This window comes from Parasteatoda tepidariorum, chromosome 8 (assembly GCF_982258835.1).
Source record: "Parasteatoda tepidariorum strain Cologne lab strain chromosome 8, Ptep-v5.0, whole genome shotgun sequence".
NCBI classification, from domain to species: Eukaryota; Metazoa; Arthropoda; class Arachnida; order Araneae; family Theridiidae; genus Parasteatoda; species Parasteatoda tepidariorum.
The window spans coordinates 31,093,041-31,105,421 of NC_141762.1; the positions used below are offsets into that span (position 1 = coordinate 31,093,041).

At 28.2% G+C, this 12,381-nt stretch overlaps 1 protein-coding gene across 1 annotated transcript in view; it reads left to right on the plus strand.

Moving 5' to 3' along the window:
• The window catches only part of LOC107441168 (uncharacterized), a 159,768-nt gene that overhangs the window by 111,747 nt on the left and 35,640 nt on the right, over nt 1-12,381 (plus strand). The window contains exon 3 of the mRNA XM_071181548.2: nt 9,439-9,574. Within this exon, the coding sequence (XP_071037649.1) occupies nt 9,439-9,574 (136 nt within the window). The remainder of the gene's footprint in view (nt 1-9,438; nt 9,575-12,381) is intronic.

Genomic DNA, 12,381 nt, shown 5'->3' on the forward strand with positions numbered 1-12,381 from the left:
GAAAAAATTCTCCATGCTTTTCCGTACGTATTAGTCCACAAAATACATACCAGAATAAAAATTCCACCTGATCAAACATCTTTTTCGAATGCATATGGATTAATTTTTGAAAAAGATTACATTAACAATAACAATAACATCATCAAGGAAACTTTTAGTTTATCTTAAAAACATTCAGTAATTTTAACTGAGAAGTATAAGAAATTATTAAAGAAAGATGTTAATAAGGTATATTAAGCACGAAATGCACTGATGGAGTTTTTTTGCACGAATAAGCGTTTATGGAGTTATTTTTTATGCATAGTGATTGGGATAAAGATTTTAATAAAAGTAAGCAGGCTTAGGGGAATAAAAACTAAGCTAACTTTACTTTAAAAATTCATATTTTCTTAATTAAATTCAACAACATTAAACATTTATCAAATGTAATCAATTTTCTTTTTTTTTCTTCTCCCTTTCATATTTGCTTTGGTCGTGTTGAGGTTTTTCACATTAAATATTTATCTTAAATTTATTAACTGATTTTTTAATTTAATCTCTTATTATTACATAGGAAATAATTTCATTTTATTTTATTGATAAATCATGTATAATCAAAATTTTAATGAATAGTTTTAGTTCGAAACATATTTTACTTACTCGCATTTTTTGTATGAAGCCACTGAAAAATGCAATTTTCCAAATACTTCTTTTCTCATAAAAATATTTTTGTGATTATACATGGGCCTTTAAACTCGGGGGAAAAAATGTTGGATGGATTATAAATGGTGCTACATTGCTTAACAATTCGGATTAAGTTTATCTTTTTCATTAATATTATCATATAATAATTAATCATTAATCATCATATAATTTATAATCATATAATCATTATGCACTTATTTACTAAATGTAAAAATTGTTGGCAGCACATAAAAACAATTCTGGTAAAATTACCGCATGGTTGGGTAATAATATTTCTGGTAAAAATAAAACCAAAATATACTGTTTTTGACCAATTTATTTGGTAATTTTACTACTCATATAGGAGCAGTTTTTCGGAAAATCTGGTTTTTGAAATTTTAATTCTTATCACCACACATTTAGTTAAAGATACAAAACTAAAAAGCATATTCAATCGAATGCTGAAAATGAATAATCGAATGCTGGAATTGAACTGTCATGCTCTGAGGCAGGGATGGGTAAACTTTTTCGATCGAGGGTGAAAAATTGAAAAATAAAGGTTCGGTAGGCTAAGTAAGAACTTTAAAAAAAAAAAAAAACGATATACAAGTTTAATTTAAATATTTAATGCGATGAATGAAATTGCGATTTCATTTTTAAAAGTTCCTTATATAGAGGTTCGAAATGAGGGGTACTTATTTTAAGGAACGGTGCTAAATGCTTGCCTGTTTGACTACTTCTGGAATGATTTTTCTAAGGTTCATAATAGAGAACATTTGTACACATATATAAGATGAAGAGTACTGATTTTCTGGCTTTTGGTAATGATTTGTAAAACTCAAACTGTGGCATATTTAAAAACAACTGCTTCAGATGATTGTTAGATTACAACTCAATTAATTCAAGCTGCAAATCCGACCTCACTGTTTCACTATTTATATTGAAAGTCATGGTAAAAATATCTAATTCTGTTTAAATGGCTCTGAAATCTTGAAATATGAGTTCCAACTCAAAATGGATTTTTTTCAAGTGATCTACATAATTCTTGAACCTTTCCTTTTAGCAAGTTGAAATTCTATCCGAGGGCCGGATATAACCTTCCGGCGGGCCGCAGTTAGCTCGCGAGTCACAGTTTGCCCCTCCCTGCTCTAAGGTATCATGATAAAAATTATCTAATTTTATAATATTTACCAAACTATATCGCATATTATCTAGCCATATTTTAATGTCAATTTCACCAAAGCGCTTCGGTAAAAATTATCGCAACTTTTGGTGTTTCCATAACATGGTACATTTTACCTGAATCTTAAACATGGTAAATTTTACAATATTTTGGTAGTTTTGCTTGTATTTTTTGTCTTGGTGTGTTATGGGCCATTATCATAGTTGTTACATAGTTGAACAATTTCGATTAGTTTTATTTTTTTGATGAGTACAACAGCCAATATTTCTAAATATTGTTTACGGCATAACTATATTTGTGAATATACTCTTGGTTTTAAGTTCTGTGAAAAGAAATGTTTGATTTCTATGAACCATCAGCATTGTTGTTACATTTCTTAATAATTCCAATTTGATTTATCAAATTGTTTTTTACAAATAAAAATTTTTTTTGCTCTATTAATTAATTCGTTCAGTTTTCTTTGTCTACAAAATTTCTTTGAAAAATGTATTGTTCTGTATTTTTACTCCGTAAATAAAATCGTGCAAGCATATGTTCATCTTAAAATTCATGGTAAAAATTGTTTTGCATTCTAAAGTACGTTTAAACAAAATGTAAATGTAAAATATACGGTCAATAAATTTTCCCGTTTCATTTTTCTAAATATTTGCTTAAGGATTATATAAGAGTAAAAAAAAAACTCTAAATCTTTCTTTTCCCCGCATTCAATAGCACGTTTGAGTTCACTCTTGCAGAATAGAACGTTTCTCAAACCAGCCCTACCCTTGGCAAGAAAAAAACAAAGCAACACTTATTTTTTTCTATAAAACGACAGCTACTAAAATCTGTACACGTGACTTCACCGCTTCAGAGTTTGGCATGGCCATCTCAAAATCCGTGTCACGACTTGCACATTTGAAATTTATCCCCAAAAGGCCAAAAATAAAGAAGCCGCCTGAAAAATATCCCTGAGGAAGGGGAAAAAATCATTTCAACTTCTGGGAGATCGCGGCAGGTTGATTCAACCCAGAATGTTTTGCAAAAGGATTTGTTACTTTTTACTTCGTCCAGCGAATAGACGGAAATCGCAACCTATTCAAAACCTTTGGGATTTGAGCTGAAATAGGTTTGTTTTCTAGATAAGTCAGTCCGTATAAGAAATGTATATTTCTTTACAGTTTTTTTCATGTTTTTTTTTATGTTGACATGCATATCTGAGCTGAAAACATCGTATTTTGCAAGCAGGCGAAATAGATAAATTGTAAAAAAACTGCAATGTTCAAATTTCTAGAAAAAGTTGGGATTCTAATTTGCATGTCGAAAAGGTTATCGCAGAGTTAAGTTAAAAAATAAACTGTTTTTACCATAAAAAAGATATTTCATGGTATATATTTTTTAAGATTAATACGGATATTTTCTTGAAAGCAGAAATACGGAACAAAAAATCGAAATAATTTGAAGGTGTAATTTCGACTAAAGATGAAAAATTTGAAGAGAAAAAGATTCTGACTAGTTAGTGCGAGGATAATTTTTTTTTTTAAATTTTATTTTTATTGATCTCTAAAAGTGTTTAATTGGTTGGGTTCTGTTGGATTTCCATACTTATTTGAAAACAATAAACTCATATTCAATATTATTTATTGAAATCTGATTTGCATAATCGTGAACATAATATCAATATGTCAGTGATGTAAAAAAGCAAATAACTCGCCCAGATCTGTATTCTGTTTGAAATTTAGAAAACATTATGACTAAGGGACTAACTCTTTCAATAGTATTAACAAAATTTAGAGTCAAATTAAAAAAATATCTATTTACATTTTCTCTATTTTTACAAAAAGCAGCAGAAGCTATCAGAAACAAAAAACGCAATTAACTCAAACAATAAACTTACAAATAACATTATTTATTGAAATCTGACTTGCATAATCATGAATAGAATATGAAGAAATTAGTTACGTAAAAAATACAGAACTCCCACAGATCTATCATCAGTTTTAAATTGATTAGAGAATTCTGATTAGTGGACTAAATGTTTCCTTAGTATAAACAAAATTTAGAGTTAAATAAAAAGTATCTACATTTACATTTTCTTTATTTTCATGTAACAGAAGTTGCCAGAAACAGAAACAAACAGCACAATTAACTTGAACACTGAACATTATTCATTGAAATCTGATTCGCATAATCGTGAATATAATATTAAGATGTTAGTTACGTGACAAACATATTAATCGCCCTGATCCATCCGTTTGAAATTTAAAAGTAAATATTCTGATTAATGGGCTAAATCTTTAAATAGTATTAACAAAATGAGAGTTAAATAAAAAGTATCTACACTTGCATGTTCTTTATTTTTACATAACAGAAGATGACAGAAACAAAAAATACAATATTTTTAATATTTAATTGATTCATACCTTACAATTGAATTATCAACAAGTTATGCGCACCCGAATTTTAACTTCATACCTAAATGCACTTTAAAATAAATGCGTCTAACTCAATAGAACATTTAAATATTTACAGCAAATAATGATCTTTAGAGTTTACAATTTCTGTTACGTATCTATTGTTAGATTAAAAACTAATTTCTTATTTACGATTCCTATTTATATAATCCTTATTGCATAGGTATTTTCTTATTTTAAAATTCCTTAAATTAACTTGTTGATGAACATTCACATTCTAATGAATAACTATCATCAGAAATTCCTTAAAAAACATTTCATGAACCAAATTAGACTAAACATCATAAATTTTCTATAATGCTGGAGAAAATTATAATTAATATCAGTACTAAAAAAAGTAGTGCATACTTTGTACTACATTGACTAAAGTGAAAAACAAAGTTAATAAAGTACGATTCAAGTGCAGAGATGGACATACTATTTTTTTTGTTCTCTAGATCGGAATCTTTTGAATTGACAAAGCGTTAAATGACATTAGAAAACTAAAAGAATCATTAAATACTGCTCTTCATTTACCAAACTTCATGTCTAGGAATCATTTTATATTTTGAAAAATTCTCATCATTTTGTTAATGATCTTTCTGGTAGCCCACACTTTATCAATTTAGAGAGCTCTATTTTAATTTAATATTTCGCCCAATGGGATTTCTGTCAAATACCATGAAACTTGGTTTCTTTACCCTTCTTCAAATTTGTTTCTATATCCTGATTGGTTAAGCCACTTTGCACGCGTTTACCTCTTTACTTTTCTAATGTTATTTGGTGGTTAGAGATTAAATGAGGTTCTTGTCTAGAGAACTGAAACTATAGTATGTCCATTTCTACATTCATGTTTTTTTTCTATTTTTATTTTTATAACACTATTGTAAACTAAGTAAACCTTTACCTCTTTAACATTGAGCCATTGAGGAAAACTGTTCTAAAAATTTCCTTGTTTCACACTATTTTCTAAGTGGGAAAATAATTTTTTGATGGTTGAGAACCAACAATCATATTTTCGGGTTAAATCCAGAAATAACTCCAGGCTTTTCATATCCCATTTTATCCGTATGATTTCAGGCAATCTTTTTATTAAAATCTTATTTAGTTAATCCCTTTCTTTTATTGTAGCTCTCTAAGCTCGTATTTGAGGAAAATGTACTTTAGGAGAAATACATAAACGTAATCTTAAATTTTTTGATTGATTTATGATTACCCTTAAAATGTCTTTAGATGCTTTTAAAAGTTATAAGCGACACGATTTTTTAAAGTTTTATTTAAATTAGAATTAATTTATTGAGTTCCATACTCAGTTAATTGGTACACTTTGTATCAATATAATTCCTCCTTAGTTTTACAAGATATTTTCCTCGTTTCAACATTGCTGCAATTAATCTTGCAAACATTGATTAAGCCGCCTCACACTACAGCTCTACTAGTATCCACTACCAGTAATCCACTTAAGAAGATTCTTTGTGGAACCAACTAAACCAAGACTTGCTAAGATGCCGAATAAAGAATTATAATTTAATGCCAGGCTTGGCAACTAAACAAACCCAAACCTCGCATCGTAACTATTGTCTTTAGCTCAAATTTTTAAATCTTGACAGCTCACTTTACCGCTAAAGGCGTAGAACGCAATTATGAACTTCATTTTGTTCTTGTCCTTATATCTTCTTAAGTGTGGTTATGTTTAGAAAAGAGTATTTAAATATTTACGCTTTTGTTGAAGTGGAAAAGGTTTGGGGTGGAGGATGACATAATTAATGACCTCGGAAAATTGAAGTTGGTTGAGCCATTGGCGCTAAATTTGCTCACGGGAAACAAAGGGAACAAAGAACAAATTAATTGTTGCTTAAAGGATAGCCGCTAATACACCTTTTCAAGAAGGTTCTTAAATGAAAGTGAAACGAAGGTTTTTTAAAGGGTAGTTTGAGAATGGAGCTGACTTATTGAAACTGTATGAAAAATGGATTGCATTCTATAGAAATTGCTTTTAACCTTTCTTTCAGATGAAAGTCGCTTTGTTACGGATGTTCATTTACATTTAAGACTTTGTATACTTTAGTTTTCTGAGCCCATGAAGTATATTAATTTTGTTACGTTTATTATTTTACTAAGTATATTAATTTTATTTGGTGAGGGTACATCAATTCTGTTGAGTTTACTGTTTATTTTTATTAACTATATTAATTTTGTTGCGTAACATACCTAACTCGTTGACTTGAGGAATCAGTGTTGCAAAAGTATAATGCACTTTATACAACCACATTTTTCATTTAAAAAGTATTTACAATCTTGCGGAAAACTAATTACTGAATAGTTTTCTATTTTGTTGAATTTGTTGATTAGTTTGATAAATGGGAAACTTCAAAAGATTTATAAATGTTTCAAAGTATCTTATAGTTAAAGTAAAGAAAATAGTAATTCAAATAAAGAACGATTGATTTGAAGGAAAATCGTTCTTCGTGTGAAACTAATTACGTTGAATTGATAGCACATTTGAATGTTCTAACTGGTGAGATTATTTCATCCTTTGCAACAATATTAGTTTATTTACTTTTTTATTAAATAATATATTTGTTATTTTATATGCCTTAGAATTCAATCACTTTTTGAGGAAAAATATGGTATGAAAAATTATTCACACTTTCCAAACCAAAACTTAAGTTAAAAAAAAAATTATAATAATTTTCAAATTTTGAGTTCATTATTTTTTAAAATTATTTTTAAATAGCAAGAGCATCTTTTATTAAGCATATGGCATCACTATAATTTTATTTAAATTTTGAAAACAAAATTTACAATCATAAACAAATTCTGAAAAAAAAAATTAGATATTCAATTTATTATTGCTTGAGAACTCACTTTTTAAACCAAAATTGCTATTAAATAAATACGCTAACGATATAAATGCTTGCCATTATTGTGAATTTAAATGAACTCACTAGTTTATTATTTATATTTTAATATGCATGTTAAAAAAATTATTTATTATTTACTTAAGATGTTAGATTGTATTATTGTTGGAACTAATATGATTCGTATTGTTTTCGTGTACTTTAAATAATTAAGGTCTGTCATTTCAAAAATACCAAATTTGGTATGACTCCATAATTTGGAAGTCATTTGAATTAAATCGGTAAAAATTTCTAATCGGGTGAATTTTAAATCTCCATAACAGTAAATCAATTAATATGTAAAATATCCCTGTTCAAATTGCGGTAAAATATACTGTCACTCAGGGTACCTTTATTTTTACGGTAAAACTTATTTTTATCAGAACTTGTAACGGAAAAAACATATATACAGTAATTTTTACAGTAAGAATTAATGTAAAACATTTGATTCAATTTATATCGTAATTTAATCCACAAATTTTCACATTTTAATTTATTTTAATTAAATCGAAAGATAACGAAAATCAGATAGTTAATTTCAGAGAAAGAAAGATAATGAGTATAATAAAAATTAGAAACATTCTTCACTAGATTTGGAACATCGAAATCTTTTTTATTTGGTAAAAAATAAAGAACATTAAAAGATATGATTATTTGTTTGAAAGACCTTTCAGTTTCATCTGAATTATTTAAAGCAAGTTTTAATATTTTAACTGTCATTTTTCTTCATGGCTGCTTGTTAAATTTTGATGTCCTTCTTGTGTTTTTCTCTCTAAAATATTAATTTACACCCCACGTAATATCTAAACTGCTTTTTTACGCCATTTATGATAATGATTTCGAAAATATGTATTATTGACGCTGATTATGAAAGTTCGTGAAAGAAAAATAAAATATTCAAGGTTGCCACAAATATTTTTGAACAATTTCTGAGAGAAACGGTTAATAGTATGCCAATTTTTTTATTAAACGAGTCCAACTTTCGAATCCATCCAAAAGCAGAAATTCCTTGTAAATTTCCTTGCTTAAATTTCTGTGTACGTTTATTCTAACTAGATTGCTGCATCCAAATTGTTTAATTTGTTATGCGATTAGCCTCAGTTTTATCTTCAGAAGTCTTAAATTAGTTTTAATATACAAGTTAAGACTTTGAGAAAAATTTACTATTCATGTCGATTAATCAATAAAGCATCTCGTATTCTTATCTGCTAAACAACGCTTTTTGTAACAATGTAATTTTGTTTACAGATTCAACATGTATTTTTTTTCACAATAATTTTTGTCGTATCGTCAAACATATTAGAGCGCTTTTTAATAACTCTTCTGTTATTAAATTGTTCTTAATAACTCATTATATAACTGTTCTTAATAACTCAGCGACTAAAATACTTTTTTTTTACGGATTCCACTGTACTTTTCTTTGGCAGTATTTCTGTCATGATCTTTAGATACCACGTCAAGTGATCAGCATAATTTCGCGTTTAGCAATGTATCTTTTTTTAGAGATTCCGTTTACAATGTTTCGTTAATTTTTTTCTTGTAATAATTTGATATCACACATAAAAACTTTAATCATGTACTTTTATTACAGATTTATAAATACAATCCTTTTACGATTCTTCTTAAAACATTTTTAATTATAACATTTCTTAGTTCAGAGTTTTTAATCACATTTTATTAAAAATGGTGTGCATCTTTCGATCTTGTTTTTTTGATTAAAAATGCTTATTTTAAACTATTTGTTAAAGTGTTGTATAAGTTTCCACTGCGAAGAATTTTTTTTCAATTATAACTAAAATTGACTCTAAACTTCAATAAAAAAATTCCCCACAGTTTTCTTAAAATAGATTTTCTAGCGAAACTGAATATTAACGAGAAATATTTCGAAACTATTTTCATAATAAAAAATTTAATACAATATTATGTATAACAGATTAAAACTTATTTAACATCGAATTCTCGAAATGCCTAATTTTTGCTATTTTCTCTATAGGAATGACACTGTTAATTAAAATTATTTTTGAGTTCGTGACAAGTGCTAAGGACTTTTAATTTTAAAAGTTCGGAAAAAAATTCTTAATAATTTGTATTGAAAACTCAAAGACAGTTAAGTGTTAAATTTTTTTAGAAATTTTTGAACATTGAAATTTTCAAAGTTGTTGAATTTAGATTAATAATAAAATATTTCTTTAACCATTCTTGATATTAAGATTTGAATATTTGTTACATTCAATAAAATGTTGTTTTTTACTTATTTTTCTAGTTATCAAAGTCTGGTAGTCAAAGCGTTTATCTAAGGCATGTTGATTTAAATAGTGCCGGAATCTATCGCTGTGAAGTATCGGCAGAAGCTCCCGAGTTCCAAACTGTCGAAGCTGAAAAAGAAATGAAAGTTTTAGGTAAGCTTCACTATTTTGAGTGCCATGAAACTTTTTTTTATTATAATACTTTGAGACTTATTTACCGCTGAGTAAATACATCGATTTTTCGACAGATTTGGATTTTTGACCCTCAAAATATATAGGGTAGCAATAATCTGGAAACTATGGTCCTATTAGTTTGTTCAAGAGAGTGGTTGAACAATCGGACTCCTTGATGTTAATTTCTCCTTTTGGGTATTTCGTCAAATCTAGAGAGTTTTTTTTAAACGAATCGAAACATTTTTGCACACAATTTTAAAATTTTTTATATTTAATGATAATTCCATTCAAAATAGAATTTTTAATTATAATTTATTACTTTTTTCTTATTTTTTTTAACGATAATCAAAAAAATATGGAATTGTGTGAGATATACCAGATTTTTTCTTTGTAATTTCATAAGGCTAAATACAAAATTTGAATAGAATTTCTTCGATTAGTTAGATCCCTTGTAAATCGTTTTTTTTTTAAATACACGACTCCTTGAAAGGCTAATTTCTTTGAGTCCTTTCTGGAAGTCCACTGTCATAAACGTTTCTGCGAATGCAAAACGACGTCCTGAAATGGCAGCGTAAATGCATGAAGTCGAGTATAGTGCGGCTTTCAGGAGAACTCCTCCAGACATCAGTTTCGCATCGGGACGGGTACCATGGTTACGAGGAAATGTCACTTTGAATATGGGTGTGGGGGTGAATAGTTTTCTCTTGATCTTTGCATAGGTCAACGTGAGTAAATCAAATGATCACACTCATTTCTCCCCATTAGAAATGGGCTCTCGCTTGTTACCATAGCAGCAGACAGCCCCAGACTTTTAGTCTTGAGGACTTCTCCTCATAGCCGCACTATAGCTACAGCAGGCATTGCATTCCTGCCTTGACCACTATGATCCCTGGATCTAACCCCATGCGATTTTTCTGTGTAGCTTCATAAGAGATCGCGTGTATGCTTGTCTGGGACAGATTTGAAAGCTGCTATCGTTAACTTTAAGATATTCCTGCTTCAAATAGTTTGGCAAGAATGACATTTCGACTTTCTGCGCATAGCAAAAGAAACTCAGATTAAACATTTGTGAGGAGTGCATTCAAAACTAGCTCATTGCTTCTGGCTGTATAAATATTTTTAATGAATATCTTTATTACGTTTCGCTTAGTACTCTTATGAAACTGGGGTATTTATTTTGACTTACCTTGAATTTTTAACCCTTGTCTAAAATTAAGTCAAAATTTGCACATCCTAGATTTTGCAAAATAAGAGCTGATTATCAAAATTAAAAGAATTTTCTAATTTCTTCGTCTCATCTAATGAACCAATTTAAATGTAATTTGTACACAAATAAGAGGATAAAATGCAGACAAAATAATTATTCAATAGTTGCAATAACACTCATTGGCGTCGATTGACATGAAGCAGTTTATACAAAATATGAAGATTTCTTGCTTAAACATTAATTTTTGAGCCCTAAGGTGGAATCCTAATAAAAATAAGCTCTAAATTTATTTTTATTAGGATTCTTTAGGATTTTTATTAGGATCAAAACAAATGGCAAATTTGAAACATACTTCGTAATATCAAATGCATATCACTTTAAAAATTTAGCGAATAGTTAAATGCGTAAAAAATAAATTCCATACAGGATTTGTAATAAAAAACAGAAATAATATATTACATGGAACACATTTGTAACTTTTCAATTTCTCTTAAACATTCAAATTTTAGTGATCAAATAACATAGATTTAAAAATAGTTTTTCTTACTGTAATATTCTCCATTATAGTAATCAACTTAATTAACTGCGTGAAAGATTGGCAACGGTTGAAATGATAAATGCACTCCTTCTCTAAGCTTTTAAAAACCTTGATATTATTTTTTTAAAAGTAAATTCAGTTCTTATTTAAACATGTAAATATTTATTTAATATTTAATAATTGCTGCTTTCTTGTAAGCACCCTCATTAACTACATAATAGTTTGACAATGATTGAAAGAGCAAACATACTTTATGTATGACTTCAAATACGATTTTTCTTTTTTTTTTTATGTCACATTTAGACGCACATCAACCTACGCTTATTAGACTCAAATAGTCTACAAGTGTTTGAAACTGCATTGATATTATTTTTTAAAATTTAAAATAAGTGAATATTTATACATGCAAAAATTAATTTCATGTTTTATAATTAGTGCATTCTTGTAATCTTTCTTATTTACCACATAAAAGTTTGACAATGATTGAAAGAGTAAACAAGCTTTCTCAATTACTTCAAAAATATTTTTATTTTTTTCTTCATCTAAATATCGCATTTAGACGCACAACGCCATAGGCTTCTTAGTATCAAATATAAGAGTTTGCAAGCATTTGAATATATGTTGATATTATTTTTTTTAATTAAATTCAGTAAATGTTTAAAAATTAAAAATAAATTAATTTAATATTTGCTGCATTCTTGTAACTGTCCCCATTAACTACATAAAGATTTGACAATGATTGAAGGAATAAACATACTTTCTATATGACTTCAAATACTTTTTTATTTTTCTCCACCTAAATATCACATTTAGAAGCACAACGACATGTGCTTGTTAGTCTCAAATATGAGAGTCTACAAGGACGAGTGACACACTGCATCAAATTCCCAGATTCGCGTCACGTATGATTCTCTGCATAATTTATGTCACGTCACTTGTCACTGAGTGGGGGAGATGCTTTTGAGCTCTAAATAACGAATACAGTATATATACTGTACTCCAGTCACATCAAGAGGTAGTCACGAAGTAGAAGTGAATGAG